Source organism: Mya arenaria, chromosome 2 (genome assembly GCF_026914265.1).
Source record: "Mya arenaria isolate MELC-2E11 chromosome 2, ASM2691426v1".
Classification (NCBI taxonomy): domain Eukaryota; kingdom Metazoa; phylum Mollusca; class Bivalvia; order Myida; family Myidae; genus Mya; species Mya arenaria.
This window is the reverse complement of record NC_069123.1, coordinates 9,254,962-9,280,288: the sequence shown is the minus strand read 5'-3', so window position 1 is coordinate 9,280,288 and position 25,327 is coordinate 9,254,962. Positions and strand designations below refer to the sequence as shown.

The 25,327-nt window shown below is 33.3% G+C and overlaps 2 protein-coding genes across 4 annotated transcripts in view; one reads left to right on the top strand and one right to left on the bottom strand.

Annotated features, from left to right (window-relative positions):
* Positions 1-8,335, bottom strand: part of LOC128207274 (disks large homolog 5-like) — a 75,424-nt gene extending 67,089 nt beyond the window's left edge. The window contains exon 1 of one of the 2 annotated variants that reach the window (XM_052910110.1): positions 7,839-8,335. In XM_052910110.1, the coding sequence (XP_052766070.1) occupies positions 7,839-8,148 (310 nt within the window). In that variant the 5' untranslated portion in view covers positions 8,149-8,335. The remainder of the gene's footprint in view (positions 1-7,838) is intronic. The other variant, XM_052910119.1, reaches the window with a different exon arrangement.
* Positions 8,336-10,398: 2,063 nt separating this feature from the next.
* Positions 10,399-23,444, top strand: LOC128216998 (SPRY domain-containing SOCS box protein 3-like). Of its 2 annotated transcripts, none has more exons than XM_052923792.1 (4): positions 10,399-10,739; positions 14,066-14,253; positions 15,055-15,283; positions 16,530-23,444. In XM_052923792.1, the coding sequence occupies exons 1-4, from the start codon at positions 10,505-10,507 to the stop codon at positions 16,892-16,894; spliced, it is 1,017 nt and encodes a 338-aa protein (XP_052779752.1). In that variant the 5' UTR covers positions 10,399-10,504; the 3' UTR covers positions 16,895-23,444. The 2 variants fall into 2 exon arrangements, with proteins under 2 accessions (XP_052779752.1, XP_052779741.1); XM_052923781.1 differs by having other exon boundaries at positions 10,399-10,745.
* Positions 23,445-25,327: the final 1,883 nt, after the last annotated feature.

Sequence of the window (25,327 nt, the reverse complement as noted above, 5' to 3'; positions counted from 1 at the left end):
ATCGCTGTTGATATCCTATATATTATTACGTTAATTAATTCAGTATTTTAATGCTTTCACGGATTAACAATGACATGCATTTATCTTTAAAGCCGTTTTTAACCAGCAATGGTTCTTTATAACAATTTAAATTTAACCGTTTTGTAATCAACAAACGGATATCATGTGATGATCGACGACGACATAGCATATTGCCATGTGAAAATATGGACCGATTTTAACACTTAATCAGGAAAGCTGCAAGCAGATAATTAACACATAGAGCTAGTTTGTTTAATTGTGTCTTTTGCTTATACCAAAACACGTGATTGGACCGACTGCAAGCGTCTGCTAATTAACAGATAGGCTATAGAGTGATCAGCATAGCGGAAAAAGCAGCTGGTCGCATCAGTCTCATGGTAACCAAGACACTTTTATGACCCATTGGATGTAGTTTTGAATGTGTGAATGACCCATGAATGTTTGTGTATTACAATTTCTACATCTTTTACTGACTTAGTCGTTTTGGACCGAAATTATAAAAATAAAATGAAAATTTCGGACCGATTTTTTTTACACTTTTTGAAACTGAAATCGGTCTGCCTTGGTCAAAATCGGTCCAGACCGGCAATTTGCCGGTTTTTAGAAGCCCTGATTCGGACAAAAAAATCAGTTGCAGTATGCATACTTGACTAAATGAACCAAATCTTGTCCATTTTCCTGTACTAAATAAAGCACCTCAAAACGCCAAGAATGCACCAGTATGCAACATGGTTTACAAAGTTTTCTGAGGGGGCATGCCTCCGGACCCCCATAGCACAATTATGAATCCACATGAATAATGGGCTAGCTATGCCCCTGTTAGCTTGAATTAATAAGGTTATATTGCCAGATATTTATAAGAACATTCCAAGACTTTCCTGGTCATGCAAGTTTGTCAATAATATTTGTTTTCTTCTTGAAAAAACAATTGACAGTCACCAAAATTAAATTCTATTTTAAATGTTGGTGTAATGTAACCTCATACAGAAGTAATCATCTAGTCAAGGAAGCCAAGGTCACTATCTATCTAATATCGTAAATGTCCTATTAAATGCACCCTGCATGTGTCTTTTTGAGAACCCTGCGTGCTAAGAAAGAACCATTTCCCTATTTGGCAACTTTTTAAAATCTACTACATTGGAGTCAAAAACATAAAATAGTTATCAGTTTCAGGGCTTTTTCTATAGTACCCACCAGTACCCACCAGTCCAACTATCCGACCCTGAATTCCCAAAACAACATATATGATATCTTTCCCAATCTTCAGAAAAAAATCCCAATCAATAGCAAATGTTTTGGGAATAATTGAATTCAGAAAACATTGATTTCATCACATTCAGAGATCTATCAGTATGAAATATTATCTATCATGATTTATTGCAATATATGTTTACGTGCACCCCAAGGATTGATATTTCACCCATTTAAGGTCTTTTGAAAGGGAAAACAAACTAATATTTAATCATTTCCTCATTCGCAGGAGACTGAAAAGACTGTTCTTTTAACTGTAAAATTTCCCTACTTAAGCATATTCGGAACTGAAAATTTCCAAAATGTCTAAGGTCTTTTTCCCAAAATTTGCAGAAAAAGCCCCGAGTGGTGCCAAAAAATGGTGGCTGTAGGAATGCTTTTCATTGGAATTTTATGTATTATTTTGAGTTTAAGGTAAAGGTATTCATTGTTCAATTGTCACAGAATCGGAAAAAGACCCGAGAAAAGACCCCCAGCACGTCTGTAAGGGCATGCACGTTTAATAGGACATGCTGTTTCCAACAACATTTACACAGAAATCCCCTCATCCAGCCTTTCAACCAACATTTGCAGAAAAATCTCACAATCTGTGCCATCTCTGGGTTTCATTAAATAATTTCAGGCCACTTGCAATAACACAATCGTGACGCTTTTAATCCTGATCCAGCAAAATCCTACGGACAGAATTGTTAAAAGAATCTCCTACAGACTGAGAGACAACAATAACTTATGCCAAGGCAATGTTCTTCCCAGAGGCAAATAGGCAGGGGCCGGCAATCACTTTTTCAGACAATTCTAACGAATTATGATGATATTAATGAATCAAGCCGGCAAGCTCTATTCAGACAATTCTAACGAATTATGATGATATTCATAAATCCAATCTTGGTTACTCAAAAGACAAAACATTTCAGATTCATGAAAGTTTGCATGACATAAAAATATATCATTGTACATATGTACAATATTTCTTGGCCATAAAATGGTTCCAGGTGAAAACAAGTTTTTTTGTGTGGAACAAAAAGAAGGAGAACTTCAGGTGTTTTATCTCAGGCAAAAAAAATGGTTTGGCAACATTTTCCAGTGCAGGGCTTGTGGGGCTGTGCTAATTTCAACCACTGACTGTACTGGGTTCCTCACACATGGCTTTGCAGCGCTTTCCACATTCAAGATAACTCATGAAACAAGCATCATATAACTGTTTATATGAGCTAACATTGATCTGGTGCTAATCTCGACCACTGTATTGGGCTCATAAGGGCTTGGCAGCATTTTCCACAATTTCAAGATAACCAGTGGTTGAAATTAGCACAAGCCCACAAGCCCTGCACTGGTAAAATGTCTTCTGGGCTTGCTCAAATTTTGAATTTTATATAGCAGGGCTTGTTCAAAAATCTGATTTCAAGCAATTGTATAAGAATTTGGGCATGTTCATTCAAAAGTCTAATTTTGATGACTGGATAACCCATGAAATAAACATTATATTACTGTTAATATGAGCTGATATTGATCTGGTGCCAGCTTGCCCATATTTGTATGTTTTTATACACTCCACTGCTTTTATTCCTGTTTGGAAATGCTGACTGTTGCTGAGCCACTGTTTCTGTACAAACATGGACATGTATTTAATGATGTAATAGTCACTTTGTGTGAAATTAGAATATACAATGAACGTTACAATCATCAGGCTAAAATCTGTATTAGTTTGGTTAGAGCTATATCCTGTTTTAAACAGGTAGTGTAGGAACGTAGGCCTTTTTTATGTTCTCCCATTAGTGAAGTAATCTTCTGTATAAAGCTTTAAAGGTTTTAATCTTCATATTAAAACACACACTTACCGGTAAAAAAAAATAAAAAATAAAAATTGGATTCTTTTGCCAACAATTGCAATTTAAAAATATAAAAAAGGGCCGAACCAAATGTTGTTGTTTTTTAGGCCAAGTCAATCAATGTTCTCAAACAGACATTAGTTTTAGTTTTAAGTTTTTGTTGTTTTTGTTTTTTAAGAAAATAAAATGCCCGCTGGGGGAGAAAAACAAATCAAATTGCGGTAGGTTTACTCTTTGATTCAATAAAAATTTTGTAGTGAGTTATTTTGTTATTAATGGCAAAACAATCATCATTTTGTAATTCCAGTTTGTGAAAGTATGTATAGTTTTTCTAATTTTATATTGTAGAAAAAAGCACTAATGTATCAGTAACGAAATAATGTTATCAGACTGGTTTTCCAAGTTGGATTTTTTTTTTCAATATTTTTTCCCCTCAAAAATTGGGTCAACATAACCAATTCAAATATAACAAAAAAGTAAAAAAAAATGCCTTACGATAAAAATATAAGCATAATGCATTATATAATCATAATTACAATACTTTGTTAACAACAGCATTAATTGTGAAGCTTTTGAGATTCCTTAAAGCAGAAAAATCAGGGTACTCAAGTTTATACATCTGAGTAAGCTTAAGGTCATTCTTAAAGAAGCGCTTACTTAAATTCAAATAAAATCATTGAAGTCTTTCAAGCAATGAAAAACGAGCTACTGTACTTAATTACCTGACCATTTACCCCCATTTTGTAGTCAAACCTTTAAAGGCACATAATCTATTTTAAATAGAGTATTTGTTTATTCTTACAAAAAAAAAATATCGTTTTATTAAGCCTATCGAACATTTCTTATCTAAATTTTGACTTACATGTTAACAAAATGGAGAACCTTGTTTAAAAGTACATTAGAGCAACCTTCAGTACATAAACATTAATATTTGAATGTAAACATTTTTACTCACTCTCTCGAATGTTTACAAGTTCTTCTAAAATTACAAATTGTGTTGATATGTTTCATAAAACCGTATAAATGCAGTCATCATTCATCATGGTCTGGTGGATACCCCTGTGCTTAAGCTGGCCGGATAGCAGGGTAGGGCGACCCGCTGCCCTTTTCCCGCACCATGCTGCCTTTTAAAGATGCACTCTTACTCCCAAAAAATATTTAACGCATTTAATACAATTGTTTTAATATAACAAAAAGGATGATCAAATGTTGAAAACAATGGTTCTTATGAAGGATACCATGTTTAATTTAAAAGAAATGTGCAGAAAACACGGTATTGCTACCTTATGAGACCAAAGTAAATCGCAGTAAATCTTTTAGCATTCACCAATCATTTAATATTTTTACGCTTTTTGATATTAAATACACGGTTATAATATTGTTAATAGTATTAAATATTTTCCATAAATCCATTATTTAATAAGCAGTTGAGGGTGTATCACTCAAAATTTATGTTTGTTTTAAATGTGTATTTATTGATTTTGAATAAGAGTGTCACTTTAACAACACCTTGCTATGCCCTTTAGTTTGATAGTCAATTTTTAGAAATGTCAATTATTTTCTATTTTTTATACCTTTTCGCATCTATATTCAAATTGTACAGTACTTAATATAGTAAAACTTTAAAAACGATGGGCTGATTCGCTTCAGGTTTTTTCTCCATACATACTTATTAAAAAAGATGCACCAAAAGTAAATATCAAATCTTACATTTTTTTATCAAATTTGAAATTATTTCCTACATAAAGTACTACAAATTCGAAAGAGAAAAAATGCCATAAATTAAAAACAAATGTGGTGTTTTTTTCTTGGGCAATTAATAAGGCGAGGTTCAAGATCGCAATGGCCCTAATAGGATTCCGTATATCTGATATTTGCTTAGTTATATTTGCTTATTTGATATTTTGCTTGCATCAAAAATACAATCTATGGGCCTTTAAGCTATGAGAATCACTTTGTAACATATTGCATAACAGTCTGTCAACTAAAATCTGTACTCAATGGCTTTAACATATTACAAATAGTGAAAAGCTCTACATTACAATTCATAATAAAAAAAAACATATAAAAACATTTAAAAATTGTCATCATAAAAATTCCTAGGTATTCACTCATGATATTATATCATTAAAAAATCTTTATGTATATATTTCAAATGAAATGCATTGTATTTCATCAATAATAAATTCAGTTTTCACTAAACTAGATAAAATTGATTTAAATACAATGACACATACCCATTTTGCTTTCTCACTTATATTATAACATCTTTACTTAATTTTGCAGAAACATTTTGTTTTTTGCATTTTTGACAGGCCAATGAAAATCAAGTCATCAGGGATTTTTCAATATTTCTGTTCATTAATTATACGTCGGTATATCAATTCAGACAAATGCACCAATAATTTTTCATAGAGAATATTTCAGTCAGTCTATTTTTCCACAAAAGCTTACTTGTTAGTTAAACTAGTGTTGGTAGTAGAAGGTAGCATATACTTGGTGTTTACATTTGTGTGTGAGCCAATGACAATCAAGGATTTTTCAAATTATCTGCTCATTAACATAACGTAGATCGATTCGGATGAATGCATTAAAAGAAATACACGAAATAAGTTAGAGTCCAATTTTGACAATCTACAGTAAAATAGAGCAGGCTACCTCTGCCGAAGTGCGCCCGCTCTATTTTCTGTAGATTGCAAAAATTGAACTCTTGCATAAACTTGGCTCCTAAAATAATGGATTACTTTTATCAGTAAAATCTGGTCACATTTTTTTCTCTACAAGTGATAGACCATGAAAAAAACTGAAGTTAAAATTCAATGTATACAGGATTTGTGAACATTATTCATTCAGTTCTTAAAACTAGATGTAGAGATAAGGTAGCTTAAGTTTAAACAAGACTGTATTGTAAAAGAAAAAAACAAATGTGTTTACAAATAAAGCGAACAGAATAATTAGTGTGTAAAAATGATAAAATCACAAAACTTTAAAATCATTTGATGGCAAAGACAATCTAATAACGGATCTTTGTTTAATTTCACTGTTATGCAAACATGCTAAATTTAAAAAAACAAACTTGTACTAGACGCAAATAGAGAACTGTCTATACTTAAGGAAAAAATACCCACTGATTATTGTATAACATTTTCATTGAAATTTAAATAATACAAACATTGTGAAATGAAGTACTGCAGTATTAACTGCATGACAAATTGTTATAAATAGTACATGTATAATAATATTGGTTTTAACTAAACGTCAATATGTTATGTATGCACCTACCAATACTTCAGCTGCATCAGGGAAGGGCTTGATATAAACAAACTGCAACAAACTAGCTCTCTAAAATTGACTACTGAGAGAAAAACTTCGGACAAGGGCTTTTTTCTATGTATTAGGGGAAAATTACCTCACCCTTTTGAATTGGGAAATTTCACATATTTTTTCACAAAATTGGGCTGTTTTTTATAATTTAATCTAAGGTTGAAAATCCTCAAATACCCTTTTTAACCATTTTTTGTGTGGGATTTTATACCTTTCAACAACAATAACTTTCATTTTTGGCTACAGAAATTATTCAATAAAAGGGAAAAATCAACATTTCGGAAAAGAACACATGCGTTTTTGCTTTTGGTTGGGAAAATAGCCAAATATTGGCTATATAAATCGCTGATAAAAAAACTCAAGGGTCATTCAATGCATCTCTTGCCAGAGAATGGAAGTCTTACTTTATACAAGAGTGACAATCCAGTCAACAGTAGTCAGTACCTAGAAATATCATACCTTTATACATCATTTCAATCATACATGTCAATATGAGAAATTTTATTTACTCAGTGTCATTCTCAGGATTTCCTTTAAAATCAAAATGCAATGCTGCTTGCATGTTGGCGCTAAGGACTAGCCTAATCACCCAATAGCTACTAAATTTTGAAAATGCTGTGTTTTTTCAAGCTTTTCAAAAAGAAAATTTAAGTCAAAATGACATGGCCTAATTGGAAACTTTATCTAGTTTATTTAATTGCGCCATCCTAGCTTACGTGCAATCCTAAGACTTATGGCAATCATATAAAAAAGATCATTAGATGAAAGTAACATAATGCCATCAGACTTTTTATAGGGTCCTAAACCTGAGTTAGAAGTGGCAAGGTTGGAGTATACGCTAGTTTAGTCTGCACGAAACAAATTTTGAAACACAGGCAATTTGGGCCTATGAAAAATCTTACAAGCCGGAAAGAAAATCTTAAGGCCTATAGGGTCTTGAAATTTAAAACAAATAAAAGCCCTCAGGTCTGTAGCGCTGGAATCTCCACAGACCCAGAAGAGATTCTTCATGCCTCAGGCCTTTTGTATTTTGGGCTGCCTTCTAGTTCTCATCATCACCCCTTGTGCAAATTTAGAAATTAATCATAATCACCATAGAAAGAATTGGTAGACAATCTGGCCAGGGCCAGATATGGCCATGATGAAAGTCAATGATACAGCCCATATAGGATGACCATACAGTGTAGATTGAAAGACAATATGTCCAACATCGAAAGACCATAAGAACTTTATCAGCATTTATTTGTTTATGTATGATACCTTGACAGGGCAAGTGTTGCCAGACAAAAATATAGGTTTTGAAGTCCTTCATCTTCTATATGCATCGGCACAATCATTCTTGAGTATCATGTGCAAAATATGACCAACTTACATTATCAATAAAAACATTTATTATTAATAAATCATAATTACCTGATCCTGAGGCAGAAGTTGATCTTATGGCTGGACTATTTCCAAGGAACATTACAGTCAAAAGATGAGGGTAGGTGCTTTCCAAAGCATGGCACAAACTCTTGAACGCCAAGTTATCCTTATGCAATAGTATGTCTAACACTTTCTCGACTTTCTCCTTGTTTGTGGTTAGTTTATTTATTTCACTAACTTCGGCATTAGTCAATGTTTCTACGTTTTCTAAAATTGGTAACAGCCTTTCTGCGTCAACGACAGCAGAAAATTTATGCCTATGGAGTTCAATCAAATCTTTGAATTTACATTCCATCATTTCTTGATCTCTTTAGCCACTGACTGTTCCATTAAGTACATAAATATTACGTGTTACCCATTTTCTTCGGATTTTCATCGTTGTTATCTTCGACATTCGGCCATCTTGGATTACAAATCAATAAGGTTACGTTCGACTAAATATTTTTGACACAGTGACGCTGAACTACACAATAATGTCCTACTACACCAAAATGCAAAACACTTCATTTCTTGTCTATATTGTGTAAATGGTGATGAATCTAAATGTAAACGTTCATTATAATACAAACTTTTCAAAATGACCCCGTCCGTGATCAGCTGACTGAGTACATGTATACTGCATAATTGAGGGGAGATAAATCTTAAATAAATTGGACCAAAGAACTAGCACTTGTTAAATGCCCTTGAATGGTTGATGGCGCGAATGGGTACATCGCCTGGATTGGCAAAAGATTAGCCACGGATCCATGAACCATATATAACCATGTGGTGTATAGGTCCGTGGATAATACGACCATGTGATATTGTCTATTGACGAAGTGTTCTCCCTGTATGTGTCATGGTTAAATGACAACCGTCGCCGTATTAGTTTCATGAAGGTTCAGTTTCTACTTCAACCAGATACTGGTCGCATTCAACAGGCTGAAAATTATTGCCTGGGGATAGCGCAATAAAGCAAAACAAGACAAGAAGAAAAGTAAGAGTATGTAAAGTTAAAGATAAAATTCAAAGCACATTTAAGAGTCTAGGTAAAGTGGGTGGCTAGCTGGGCCTCAGGCATCAAACGAGCCTGCTGATACGCATGATGTCCGATGGAAGACTGCTCCAATTATTAAAAGTTCGAGGGAAAAAAAATATTGTTGCCGGTAGCTTGTAGTACATTGTAGTCTCTCGAAGGAGTGTGTTGATATATGTCGAGAGAGATGAAACTGTGGTATAAGACAGTTGGTTTTGTTGATGGCAACTAGGTCTTTTTAATAATTTATATAAGAGATTATTGCGGGAGATCCTTCTGCGTTCCTGAAGAGGGTTCCATGCCATTTGAGGTATTGGAACATTTCAGTGACGCTTGATCTGTACTGGTACTTCTGTTAGATAAAGCGTGCACCTCGACGTCGTACCATTTACAGTTTGTTAATATCGTTGTTTTTTTTTCGCACTGGTCCCAAACGTAGCTAGCACGTTTTCGCGGCGAAAGGTTTGAAAAAATCAAAACAAAAAACGAGCTTTTTAGATTATGTTTTTTTTTTTTTTTTTTAAATTTTAGTAAATGACTTTAATTAGTTCGTTCTGATTGGCAACGAATGTGGGGCCATTTCAATCATAAATACTTACGTGCCACTATTTATGTACAGCGCTAAAAACATAAAACGTCGCTATAGCGGCGGACCATTTTTCAACGCACGTTATTTATCAATGACGTTACGTCATACTTTTGGAAATAATAGCACTACGTAGTTATATATCAAACATTTATATTTTGAAATAAGTACATGACGGCTTCTTCATTTATGATATAAAACACATATACACTGATCTATTCATTTTAAGCAAAAAACAACAACACACAACAAAACAATCAGACAAAGCTATTAACTTCATGACCAGTTTTTTGACTGACTTGACTTGAACAATAGACCAAACATTTAGTAAACGTGAATGAGGTCAGTATATAAACATCACGGTATGGATACACCGTATGAATCATATTTACGATTTATGGTGCAACGTTCGTATTCTGTAAATGAAATACTTGTAATGCGATATGCAATTCTGACATAATTTCAATTGAAATCAACATCCAGAAAATAGAAATGGTGCAGCGATGATCGAGCGGGCAGGTTAACTCTCAAGTCATTTCATACTCAGTGCACGGGTATTCCATTGTCAATATGTTGGAATACGTCTGAGTTTAACATCAGTGAACTTTGCTTCAATTACTGTTCCAATGGTAAGTTCATGTGAATCATTTTTTGTTGTCACGATTTTGTGCGTGTGTGTGTGCGTGCCAGTGTGCGGGTTGTTTTGGCATTGGCCTTACAAATTACGGGCCATTAAACTTAACCAAAGTAACTAAGAGCATTGCGCCAATTTTGTTGCTTGTTTTTTTTATCGATACGTCCAAATAACCACCACAAAACTTATAAATATAAAGATGTTTTTCTGACGTCGGATACATGCTAAGGGAAAGCACTGCGTAGGAGATTGGTAATTTGGTTTCGTTATTTAAGAAACGAGTTTTACCGTATAAGCACCCGGATGTTGAAAATCGGCACGTCTCTGACATGTTCCTTATGCTGAAGTTCATAATTTGTTTACCTTTTTTGACGATTAGTATGTAAATTTATGGCTTAAAAACGAAACAATAAAGAAAAATGAGCGCAGAGGAAGACTCAGAAGATGTCAAGTCTTTAGAAGATCGTCCAGCAAGTAGTAACGCTGAACTTGATTACGAATCGGATGATAGCGGTGAGACGGAAAATTCGGACCGAGAAGAGGTCGCGTCACATTTGACAGTTGGATCTGCGAAACCAGTAAAAGGGGAAGCGTTCTGTGACTGCTATAAAACTGGGAGAGAAAAGGAGTGCGTGTGTGGAGAAGATGATTCTTGTAAGTGTATGTGTCAAGTTCAAAGCCTTTACTTACATCTTTCCCAAAGTAGAAAGTTAAAATGTCCACTGATCATGATGGCCAGAGAGGCAGAGTAGAAATGCCCCGGCCAAAATGCTTAAACGTCCCTAATTTTGCCGAAGTATTCCTTTATTGGTCTAAGGTCCACACTATAGGCCAGTGGCGGTTTAAACACATTTTTTAAAGCTTAGTGTTTAATTCAAGTCCCCATATTCACTTATCAATTCATTATCAAATTTGCATGATTGTTCCTTTGATAAGGATATGACCCTTTTCTTAAATATGTCATAACATATCATTAGGTCCTGAGCAAAACACTGATAATCCAGATTTAATCAAGATCCAGATCAATGTTAATCTGGTGAGTCATTTTAGGGTTGAGACTAAACTGCCATGGAACAAGCAAACGTGAGTCTAATGTCTTGTACATGTGATAAACATTGAAGGGGTTCCGTATACAATACCATAGTGGTATTCTTAAATCTTGATTGCCTGTTGAAGAACAGAGGAATATATCAAAAGCATGTTGTAATATGTAGTAGTGTTTTAGCTAAAGCGGAATGGAAGGGCGGCCCGCCCTGCCCTTTTTTGACCCTGCCCTGTTGTCCCTTTTTATAAGCCCTGTCAATATTTTTCCCGCCCCCTTGTGCCCTCTGGCCATTCAGATCGTTGTTTATCACAAAGTCACGCCCTAAAAGTATTTCATTGGTCAATGTCGCCGTTTCCTAATCTGTCACAGATCAGTGCGTGCTAAGGCACATGACCGTCATCACCGCGGGTCGGATTAACGGTAATTCACGCTTATAATCAGGGTGCTAATTGCTGTTCATTATGACACATTATTCCTTGTCTGAGACATCGAAGTTGTACCTCTAAATGTCGATCTTTGATGCCGATGTTGTTACAAATTTAATTAATTTAGCCATTAATAATCGGTTATCTCCTAATCACATTATTGGGTCGTCTATCATCCAATTATCGAAACGTCCCATGTTAACCAATCAGAGAAGACACTGGTCAAATGATTAAAAGTTTGTTAAATTGTGATAGAAAAAGCGAAGAATTGATAAAAAATGATGTCAAGCATTAGTAAACAACTGATACTTGCAGTGTAAAAACAAGGCAAACTTTAGAGCATTGTTTTGTTTGAAGCAGACGGTCATTGAAGAACAGACGGTGGCGCTAAGAAAATTAAATACTCAAAACTTCATGACCAATATTTGTAATCTCAAAACTTTTTTATTTGCTTTATATAGGGTTTACTTACAGTATTTTCCTCATTTGTACGATGTTTAAAAGTAGAACATTCGGCGAGTCACCGCCATTTTGTCATAACATTTTTCGGAGTTTATTTCTCGATTTTCTAGTTCTATTATGAAGTGTTAGTGAGTTTTTCATGAAGGATAGAGATTTTAAGTGTCGTTTTGTTTTAAAATGTCAGCATATTGAAATTTATTTAACCAAAGACAAGTAAACAACAGCAAAGCTAAATGTGACATTCGTACCCTATCCTGATCGTACCAAAACAAGATTCGCTCCCTGCACTTAAATGTTTTTAACAGCTCATATGGCCATTCTGATTGTTTCAAATGGTATTTTTTTTAAATGTCTTTGTTTTTACTTTAGACGCTTTTTGGAGGTAAACTATACATTGCAAAAAGGAGACTCTAGACAAGTACACTTTTGATAGGCCAAAAACGAACACTTTTTTTTAACATTCCATCTAGTAAAAGCAATCAAAGTAAATGTGAATTTAAAGTTTTGTGACATGGCACAATATTTATCTCAGGTTTTACGATAAGTATCTTTTCTCCTTAAAGTCTCCCCACTTCTCCCTAATTTGACTGGTGGGAGAAGTGACTTCTCCCCAATAATCAGCCTTGTGAGAGCCCTGGAGACAACAACCCGAGATGTTAAAGAAAGTGTCTGAAGTGAAAATGAACAAGAAAGAAGAATTAAGAGTATTCTGTAGGGTTATAACTACAATGTGTGCATGAACATGCATGTATTTTGATAAGTTACATGGTCGTTTTACAACAATACAAAGCTAATATTGTGCGCATTCTTTTCCCATTTAAGAAAGCACCATGCCCCTATTTTGGCCCACCCTGCCCTTTTTTTGGCCCACCCTGCCCTTTTTAATTCCTGGCTAAAACACTAATGTAGACAATGGCATGTTTCTTATGAAAATTATAATGGAACAACTCTGTGAACATATTTTGTCAAAAGAATAAACAAACAAAAAGAATGTGAAAAAAAATAAATAGCAAAAGCATTCGCCTTCATCAGGTTTCACTACTGATATATGCACAGACATTAAAATTGTGCTTTTTTTACCTCCATTTGAAAAGGTGAAAGGAGAAACTAGTTCAAAACAAACGGTCCCTTTTATTTGCATGTATGTACCCCTGACATTACAAAATACATCCTACAGATGCATTCACTTTAGAATAATATAAAAGGGGTATTAGTACTGTGTTTTGATCCAGGAGGTTGTATTCGACTCGATTGGATTTTTCAGATTCGGATTTCACGAGAGAAGAGTACAACATTCCGGATCAAAACGCAGCCGGACCCTTTTATTATATACATTGCTGGTTAGATCACTTCAAAGCCACATGTTTTCATAATAAATGTAATTTTATCGACACACTTTTTTGTTTTATGACATCATTTTAACATCGTGCAACAAAACTTATTATGACATGATGTCACAAGAGTGAAATACGGCCGTATTGCACTGGAGAGGAATACGGACTACTGTTTTTTGCGATATGTATTGTGTGTGGATTTGTGATGAGCATATAATAAATGTAGTTATAATGTCGCTGACTCTGAATTAATGTCCCTTATGAACGGCCCCAATAAAAAATAATACAAAATGCTCAAAAGTCAACATACAATATTGGGACAAAAGTTTTTGAGTTGGTGTTGTTTTGACTATAAATCCTTTTCAAATGATCATAAATGCGTTATTATATTCTGTATTGTTTGCCTTCAAGACCTGATGACTGGTATTTAATATTGTATGATTCTCTAATGCTGATTTCTTTTACCATTTTATGCTTTAACCATCTATATATATTTTGTAATGTGCATTATTTTGAGTACAATTTTGAGACCCAATCCTCTTCCCACTTCCTAAATTCAGAATTTTAGCAAGCCTAGAAGACATTTTATCAGTGCAGGGTTTTCGGGCTTGTGTTAATTCTGACCACTGTAAATATAATTTTCAGGATCAAAAATTGACGTTGATGAATAATTGTTGATTAATCTGGTCCCTTTAATATCATCATAAATTTCAGATTTTGAATGGACCTGGGACAGTGGTTCAAAATCTGCCGCAAGCTTTCTGAAACACGACCAGCGTGAGGTAGTGTTCCATGTTGACTACAGTTGTGGTACAGCTGCTGTGAGAGGCAGTCAGCCAATGTGTGATGACCAGTACTACTGGGAAGTGAAGATGACCACTCCTGTGTATGGCACTGACATGGTATTTAGATACAATATGTCTATTTGTAATAAAATAAATCAGCAGCAAATTGTAATAAAAACTATAAGCAAACAATTATATTGAAATATATCAGCAGCCAATTGTAACTGGTTAATTTATTGGCTTGGTTATAGTTAGCCAAAATGTTTATCAATTGGTCAATATTTATTCAAAATTAAATTAAACCACCAAATGATTTATAAATAATGCTAAAGGAAAACCTGTGGATAACTTATCCAATTTTTTTTTAGAGGGCACTGGTCTAATTTGATCCCATTCCCAAAATGCTTACTGTATTTTGGGACAGAGACATATTTCAAAGATTTCATATTTACTAAATGGGAATAAATCTTGTTCGAAGTTTTATATAATTTTATAATATCAATATATCATCTGAGTTTTGTTTTAAATGAAACAGTGCCAATATAAAATATATTTATTATATTTTAAGTCAAGTAGATATCATTTTAAGGCTTTTATGTATTTTTAATACAGACAACCATTTCAATAATATATTAGTCGTAGAACTTACTCTGCTTAAGTGTGCTCAGGGACACCCATAAGTTAACAGGCTGAATCTATACGATAAATTCCAATATTTTTGTTGAAACACAGTTACGTCAAAAATGGAGTTGTGCATAGAAAGAGCCTTACGATCTTAATTGAAACAGGGCCCTCTACCTGAATAAAAATGTTTTGTTGATATGGTGATGATTATCAAAACTTAATTTCACTCCCAAATATACAATGTGGTATTTACATGTATAGCAATTACACCATAAACTGTTTCCTTGCTTGCAGATGGTCGGTGTTGGAACTGTTGATCTAGACCTGAACAAGTATCGACACAAGTTCTGCAGCCTTGTGGGCAGGGATGCAGAAAGCTGGGGCATGTCATACACTGGCATGCTGCACCACAAGGGACTCAAACAGATGTATGCCAGCAAGTTCGGCCAAGGAACAATTATTGGTGTCCACTTGGATATGTGGCATGGGACCTTATCATTTTATAAAAACAGAAAACCGCTTGGTAAGTTGCACAAGCCATCAAGCCCTGCACTGGTAAAATGCTATCCGGGCTTGCTCAAATTCTGGGTTTTAAAAAGCAGTGTTTGTTCAAAATGTAATGTCAAGCAGTAGTATATGAATTCGGGCTTGTTCATCCAAAAGAGTAATTTAAATGACTGCTAGTGCCAGGCCCTGATTTCTTGAGACTTATTTTAGCTTAACAGACTTTAGAAGCTTATATTAAATAACCCAAATATATTCTTTAATTTGGGAAATGAAAATTTTGTTTGTTGTGATTGTCAGAAAGATAATTCCTATTTCAAGTCTAAAAATTCAATAAAAAGCGAACATATTACGGAAATTAAAAAACAAAATGGTGAGCTTAGCTGGATCCTGTTATTAAGAAATTGTGGCCAGGCTATTTTCAAGGTATCTCAAAGGTCAGGTGTCTGCCTCATTGTCTGTGACAGTGGTGTCACACTTTAATTATTGCTGAACTTGGACATTTTATGGCATTGATTTTCCATTTTTTTTCTTTTCTGGCATTCTGGCACCAATTTTTTATTTGCATAATACATTGGTTTATACTTATGACATGAATCACTCTCATGTTGATTGTCTTGGCAGAAACCACTACTTTGTCATTATTGAGAGGCAACCAGTGTCATTCTAGAGTTATGGCCCTTGATTTGTGAAAATGACGGGCAACAAATCTGATTCACGGAAAGCTAGGGTTTACTTAGTGGATCTTATTAAAGCTAGTACTTATTTAATGCGACAGGTTTCATTATAATATATAATTAAATATACAATAGGGAAATTCAACTTCAAATACAGAGCATTAAATTTTGGAGGTCATGGAGTACTTAAGAAGAATATACTTTAGTAGGCCATCCACCATTTTTACAAAAAATGTGACTAAGTTTTATACTTAAGTTACAAGATGTAAGTTTGAATATTTTTAAAGTTTTTACAGAAAGCTTTTTTATGCCCTCAAAGGACAGTTTTTTGTGTCCAGGCTGTAACTTTGTCATGCACAGAGGAATTTCAAAATTATTTAGTACATGTATTCAGTACAAAAAGACGACAAGTTGCGCAAAACCTACGTCCCTACAACCTCAAGGGTCCGGGTTACACTGACAGCTTTATCATAGTGGAATGCTGCTTATATGAATATACATTGTAGTTGGTCATGTCCAGGCTGTAATTTTGTGATGCACAGAGGCATTTTAAAAAAAAATGGCATTAACATGGAAACATTATTTCAGGTATAGCCTACAGGGGCCTTCAAGGGAAGAAGCTTTACCCGGTCGTCTCCTCGACAGCTGCGCGCAGTGGAATGAAAGTGATTAAGTGCAGATCGTTTAAGACTTCTCTCCAGTTTATGTGTTGTCAAGTACTACGGACTGTTATACCCCGACATTTAGATGTACTCAAAGTCATAGACATGCCGCCCGGGCTCCGGGAATTCCTTGAAAATAACATGAGCTGGCTTCTGCAGCCTAACCCCATTGAGAGCCCCACTCCGTCATATTCTGAAATGTTCATGAGGGGGCAGGGAGTGAAGCGCAAGTTTTCAAGTTCGGACGACGACTGTGATGGATCTTCTACGAGTAGTAAAAATGCGAGATAACTAAATTAGTGGATTCATACTAGGAGAGTCATATCTGAATTGTTTAACAAAAATAAACTGTTCATGTTATTCTGTCATATTCATGTTGTATAGGACACACATGCATTTTGTATTATTTTGGAACTCTCACTTCAAGTTTTTAAAAATATTATCTAGAAAATGTGAGAAAACTAAATTACCGTAGAGGATTCATACTAGGATTATCATATCAACAAAAATTAAATGTTCATGTTTTTCTGACATATTCATGTTGTAAAGGAAACACATACATCATGTATTATTTTGAAATTCTCACTTTAAGTTTTTGGAAAAAAATTATCACAAAAACGTGAGATAACTAAATTAGTTGATTCATACTAGGAATACATGTATCGTATCTGAATTGTTTAACAAAATAAACTGTTCATGTTATTCTGTCATATTCATGTTGTATAGGACACAACAAATACATTATGTATTATTTTGAAACTCTAACTTTCAGTTTTTGAAAAAATTATCTCAAAAATGCGAGATAACTAAATTACCGTAGATGATTCATACTAGGATTATCATATCTGAATTGTTTAACAAAAATAAACTGAACAAGTTATTCTGTCATATTCATGTTCTATAGGACACACATACATTATGTATTATTTTGAAACTCTCATAAGTTTTTGAAAAAATTATTTAAAAAATGTGAGATAACTTAATTATTGGATTCGTACTAGGAAAATCATTTCTGAATTGTTTAACAAAATAAACTGTTCATGTTATTCTGTCATATTCATGTTGTATAGGACACAACAAATACATTATGTATTATTTTGAAACTCTCACTTTCAGTTTTTGAAAAAAATTATCTCAAAAATGCGAGATAACTAAATTACCGTATATGATTCATAGTAGGATTATCATATCTGAATTGTTTAACAAAAATTAAATGTTTATGTTATTCTGTCATATTCATGTTGTATAGGACACACAGACATTATGTATTATTTTGAAACTCTCACTTTAAGATTTTGAAACAAATATATTTCAAAATCACTTTTAACTGAGGCTGGAAATGGGAATAAGGACCTCTTTCCTATTTAGGTATTAACTGTATTAATTTTACTCTGAAAGCATTTTTTTGCATTGTTTGAAATTAGCACAAGCTTTGCACTGGTTAAGTGCTTCGTGGGCTTGCTTTCATTCCGGATTTTATACAGCAGGGCTAGTTTTTTTTTTTTTAATCCAAGTAAAAGTGTAAGAAATTAGGTTTGTTCGTTCTAAAGTCTAGATTCAATGACTGTTTTGGACATTTTTTTTAAGTCAAAGACACTCATTGAAATTGTGATTTTTTTTTTAAGTAAACCCAAATACTTTCTATTCATACTATTTAAAAATCATAACCTACACGACTCTGACTGGAAATTTTTTGATATATGTATATAAATAAAATACACACATAAATATATAGAAATAGTGGATAAACAGTCGAAATTTGTTGGGTCAATATTGTTTGGCTCAATTTCATTTTTATCTCAACTGGATGTAAAGGAACAATTCTTTTTTTACTCTTTGTAAGCCTTCCGCTTGGCTCAAAATTTGTGAGGCTCAGAAGTATTTTGCAGGTCCTTGGGATATCGGGCCAACTAGGCTTTTTTAAAAGACCTGACTTGATTTAAGCTTGCGGGCTTGTGTTAAGTTCATTCACTGTTTTCCATACTTAATTACATGTTTAATTCATTACTTAAAATAAAAGTATATACAATTGTTCTGATTCAAATTATTTTATTGTTTCATGTGTCTTAGGTAATGAAAGTTTGATCTGATAAAGATATTATTGTTTTCATTTCTTGGCCTTTTTAAAGATATTGACATAAATGTTAACATATAAATGTTTATACATTTAAGCTTATTTTGACAGTGTTTCGGTGATATGTTGCATTGCATTTTCAAATACACATTATACTTTTAATATTCTCTATTCGTCTAAATTTTCAAAAAAACATGTACCGGGGTATTATCAATTAAATTTTCAGAGGAATTCTGAGCAATGCTCTTCATAGTGTAGGTTTTATCTTGTAGAAAATAGAAGCATTTAAGAAAAAATGTCAAGTTATTGTTATAGCTTTAACATTGTTGTTGTCATCAAGGTCAGGAAACTTTGGCCTTAACCAATATATAAAATGTTACTGGTAGCTTGTGGTTGTTGCTTTATCATTATTGACACTCCGGTTTTGTTCAAATTTGAAGTAAGGGGAGCCGTTTTGATAACATCCCTTTGACCCCAATTTTGGGCCCCCGGGAACTAATCGCGGAAATGGTTTCAGCCCTTCAGCTGCCAAGTCAATCTAATCCATGAAGATATTAACATAAAATGTTGTCCACATGCTTTAAGTGATAATAAGAATACGTAGAAACAAGGTCCATAACTAGTAATTGTTGATTTATCTGTCCTTACTTGAATGCAAAGAAACAGATGATCATTATTATCCTCTTGTTGAGCTCTTGTTTAATTTTCTTTTAAACAACTAGTACTGTTTCCAGTATTGACTTTCTTAATTTTAAAGATGCACTCTAACTCCCAAATAAGCAGTACCGCAATTAATACAATTGTTTTTATTTATTGAAAACATGAAAAAAATATCGAAAACAGTGGTTCTTATGAAGGATACATCACTCAAAATGTATTTTTGTTATACATGTATGTATTGACTTTAAATACTAGTATCACTTTCAGCAGCACAACTCAATTGATTATTAATGCAGATACCAGGGGGCATGATTAATGAACAATCTCATGTCTGAGTTCAGACTCAAGTGGCAAAACTGCAAATCTTCATTATATTTAACTTTTATTCTTGTTGAGTATTGATGATGACATTTCCTGAATTTTATAACTATTTGATATTGTACAGTTCTTAACAAAACAGGTGGAAAAGGATGATTGTTTGTAATTTAATTAAAGTGCTTTTCTCAATCTGAGACTGTTCTTAATTATGAGTCAAGTTCTAACAAATGTACATGTATGAGTTGTTAATTCTGTCGAACTGTCTTGGGTGTAATAGTTAATTTCTGGTCATATCAGACACAGCCAGCTTGAATTTGTAAATAACGCTTTCAATTTATACAGTGATCTTTTTAAAGGCAAAATTAAACTAAAATTCCTGATCTTACGATATTCGATCGTACGCTCATTGACAAAATGGCCATTATGTTTGAAAAGCATATTACCGGTAGGTATATGCAAGTTTATGTGGATTTAAAGATTAACAAATACTTTTTGGTGCAATGACTTTATAATTTGGTCAGTAGGTATATCATTGTATGTATGTATATATACATGTATATATTTATTCAAATAAATAATTAACGACATCACATTAGTTTATCCTATTTTGTTTACAAATAAAATAGAACAAACCCATATGATGTTGTTTATTTTTTAGTTTTTTGAACCTGCACACCTTCATATGTGTAAAGTTTTGTTTCATTTGAAAAAAAATGTTACTGTTACTATATATCAGTATTTAGTGTAAAGTATGTTTCAGATTGTCTGTTTTTAAGAAGATAAGTTGGGAAATTGTCCTAGCCTTGATGTTGTTGGCATTGTGTAAAAACATCAAACTTGGCCTTAACCTTTAAAGATATTCAAATGAAATTTGGTACACATGTTGCTAGAGGCATAACACATTATGATAACCAAGGTATATAACTCTTGCTTTAATATTTTTCGAGTTATGCCCGCTTTTAGACTGAAACAACATCAACAGTTGGTGTTTGCTCCAAGGTGCTCTTGTATTCTTATGTTTAATAACCTTTTAATACTTACTTATAAGTGAGAAGTTTATTTCTAAACTATTGACTAATGCCTAATTATTTATTTGATTACCGCTTTTCCTTAAAGTTTATTTTTAAACTGTTGACTAATGTATAATTATTTATTGGAGATTACCGCTTTTCCTTAAAAAATGACAAAGATGAACAATTTAATGAGTATAGCCAAACAGATTAATATGTTTGTTTGTTCTGTTTTGTACTTAAAATGAAAAATGTTTGGGTATTGCCATATGTATTTGTTCCTGCCGTCATCGAGTCATGGAAAAACTTACTGCAGTCAGTCAAGTAAGGCAATCATTAAACTTCAGGCATACTGTTTCTCACTGTTGACATTTAATTAAAGAGTGTTTTATTTGTTTCATTCGTGCGTTAAGTTCAATGTTAAAATGGTAACCAATGGGCACAGCTCTTACCATGCAATAAGTAGCGTGTATATAAGTTACAGTAATTCAATATATGCATGCTACTAATTACACAGTAAGCTTGACAATATGCTATAACACAGTTCCTTCACCCACTTCACTCATCATTGAAAATATACATAACTTATGATTTTTCAATTTGTGTATAAATTAAATAATTCTGTTACAGGATGCAGTTACTATAACTTGTAACAAGACCTCTCACTCTGATTAAATTGAATGCCATAATCTTTGGCAGACTTGGAAAGTACAAAAGTGTGGCATCCAATCTCAGTGTACTAGTGTCTTTCTCATTATACATGCAAAAAACATAATAATTTCTTATCATAAATTCTACATATTCTGCACAAATCCATCCCATGAATTAAAGCTGATCTCACATGGATTGAGTGTTACTAAGGCTTTAAGAAAAATATGTTTTGGGGCAGTTTACCAAACAATTGAGATCTGTTCTATTGTGTGTTATCTATTATGACTGATGCCTAATTGAGCTGATTCTAAAACAAACAAAAAAGAAATAAAAAAGGTCAAAACTGTCAATTTGTGAGAGTGCAGCTTTAATTGGTGTATGTTACAAACAGTTGAATATGTCTTGGGATTTTTTCCCTTTGAACAAGCATTGTGTGATTGTAAATAGTAGAACATTTTTTCATGGCATTCAATAATGCTATGGGTTTGATCATTGAAAGTGGGTTTGTTCCCTTTGAAATTGATGGTATCAATAATAATTCCTGACACATACTGTTACTTGATCATGGTAGCCAATAAGTCCTCATTTGTAATATTGTCTGGCCAAAAAATATCAACATGGGAACAGGTTATGATTAATAGATTATCTTAACACCCACTATATAATCATTTGTGGTGCCCTGACATTTAGAGTAAAGTCCCATTTCATCAGAGTTATTAGGGTGATTAGGAAAAGTGTTGTTCACACTGTATCAAAAAAGGTCACCGGCACTTTCTAACAAAATTACTAGGGTATTATTCATGTGGTGGCAAAAAAAATAAAATATTTTTTTCTTCATTGCAAAAACTCAATAAGTGCTTTTATAAATACAGGAAGATATTAAATCAGCCGCTTGTTCAGAACCTTGTTATAGTTAACAACATAATTGGCAACATAATTGTTAACTCATTGTTAACTTTTGAACCTAAAATATTTGATGATATGCCAATATATATAAATAAATCAAGAGCAGTAAAGATTTGAAAGTTAACAAAGATGACGTTAACAACGCTGTTAACTTTAACAAAGTTCTACACAATTGGCCATTGAGTTATTGTAATTTAGGTGACGATTGGTATGTTAGCTCAGTACTCGGCCCAATTTCTCAAACTTTTAAGTCCCTTGTAACAGGATTGAGCTACATGTAAGCTCACTTTTTTGTCTTTGAATTGTTTGCCTAATGTTTACTGCTTTAAGATTTTTTTGTACTTACGATAGGAATTATCTTTATGATAATCTCAATAAACCATTTTTCATTTATCAAAATTCAATTCAAGTATGATTTTTGGCTTATTTAAATAAGCTACTTAAGCCTGTTAAGCTTATGAAGTTTTGCGAAATTTGGGCTTGATATGTTCCTCTTTAGATTTGAAGAAAATATCCTAAAAAGATTGTTATCACCTTCATTATTGATATGTTTCTGCAAACAAAAAGTTAGGGTCATTTTTCAAATTAAAATTCTTTTTTTTATAAAAAATTATAACACTCATTTGTAAAAAAAATCATCTTTTTAAGAACTCTTAAGACCACATCAATTATCGTTGCATTTCATTTTTGTATCATTGCTTTGGGGGCGAAGGTTTTATAATGTACAAACTGTTCTGGTAAAGCCTCATTTTGTGAATATCTTGAATTTGCCATTTTTAGCTCATCTTTTGAACAAAGGATGCGTGTAATTGTCTTAGCCTTTGCGTCCTTGTCCGCGTGGTCATTGTGCAAAATCTTTGATTTTGTCTGTAACTCAAAAGTAAACATGTTCAAATTTATTTTGAGCTTTACAATATGCAGTTTTAGTATTCAAAAACATGTTTGGTTTCAAGATTTTCAAATGCAGATTGATGCACATGTTGCCTGAGACAATTTGCACATGCATATGAAGGCCCATTACTCTGATTTAAATAATTGCTGAGTCGTTTCTTTTGATTGACTAAAAAACAGACCAGCGATGGTGTTCGCTCCGGGGGATTCTTGTCGACAATTTTGTTATTTGATTCATTGTTCAGTTGTAGACTAGTATTGCATTGAAACTGATGGTCCATTTTGATTTGTTAAAGAGAATATGTGAAATAAACTGTTTATACATGTTGAACTGTTTGTTATACCTTACCTTGGTTTTGAGCTCTACTGGCCAAAAGCCAGAAGAGATTATGCTATTGCGCGTGGTCCGTCGTCCATGTGTTTTGCTCATGAACACATTAAAGTCTTCAGTTTTGATTGTATCTCAATCAAACGTATACAGGAATTAGATATCCATTAGAGCTCGGTACCTTTTGAAAACCAGCCAAATCTGCCCATGCATGGCTGGGTTATGGCCTTTGAAATTGTCAACAGTGTTGATTGATGATTTTTGATGAGTCCAAGATTATTTATTTATTCAAAGATTCGTGTTACCACTTACTAAGTGACAAAAAGATTCGCAAATCATAAGTAGATAACCAGTTTTGTAAATCTAGTTAACCAGTTAGTATGTTACTAAGTGGAATTCACAAATGATTACTAGATAACCAGTTACTGATAGAAGCCAGAAATGCATTTATAGATATGTGGTAACACGAATTTTATCTAGTTAACCAGTTCGGATGTTACTAAGTGGAATTCGCAAACAATAACTATTTAACCTGTTAGTGTTGTATAGCTAAAAGGGTAATAAATGGAAGTTCTGGGAACAATCAAGCCTGTTTTTAGTCTAATGATATTTATCTTACCAAAAAAAGTATCGCGAATATTAACTAGATAGCTAGATAATTATCGCGAAAATTAAGCGGTGAACACGAAACAATTCCGAACGTAAACCGGTTACCTTGCGGTTGTAATATGCCAACATAAATATGCAACCATAGTTCTACCTTGACATATTAACCAATTATATTGAGAAAGTCTTACCATTGATAATACATGTACCAAGATTGAAAAGTTTGAAAGAAGGGGATCGTAGCGTGTGTACGGTTTGCGTGAATGTAATGTAATGTATTGTTACAACAAATTATTTCAATTAGATTAATACTGTTTCTTTGGAACTATGAAACACAAACCATATCATAACATTGTATCAGCCATAATGGTTTGATTGATTATTTTCTTTGACCATGCACAGATAAGAATCTGTATAAAGGCCATAGTTGTAAAACTGCCAATGTTCATTTAACTGAACCATTAAAGCTGCACTCTCATGAGTTGACAATTTTGACATTTCCTGGTCTCTGAAGAAGCTGATTTTGGTATCAATGTTTTCAATTCAGTCATATAAGATAACTCGCAATATAACTAACTGTTGTAAGAAACACTCCTGGAAAGTTTTCTGAAAGCGTTAGTAACGATTTTAGCCATAAAACATCAATATTCGAATATTATTCCATCTGATCTTTTGTAAGCAGTTATATATAACTGGTTTCCAGACATTTATGTAAACATTGGCTCATTCTAAGACAAAACAATAAACAATGTTGTGAAAACGGTGAAGTTGTGAGGGTTAAGCTTTAAGTTAACACGGATGAGTTTTTGAACACGAGTACATCAAAATGTCTCCAACTCACCATATACCCGACATCGATATATTGTGATTGTGGACGTTCAATGTTCAAAACTTGTACAGCTCTTACTTTCGCTTAGAACTGTCAAATTGCCTACAGTTTCATTATGTTCAACAACAGACACTTAAAATAATGTTGACAACATATTTATATATTTATAAACATGAAATATAACTACCTATTACCACAACTATATATTAACATAATTAAGGTAATGGCGGCCATTTTGGATTTTGTCAGCCATAGTAAATGGATCTAGAGTGGGTCCTGAGCTTTTAAAAATCATATTTACATTTCTGCATGTATACCAAGTTTCAAGATTTTAACCCAATGTGCCCTTTTTCACAATATGGCTGGACTATTTGTTTAACGTTATGATTTATAACTCGCTTAATGTATAAAAATTGCATAAAACAAACAGCGGCGTTTTTGTATGCTTTCC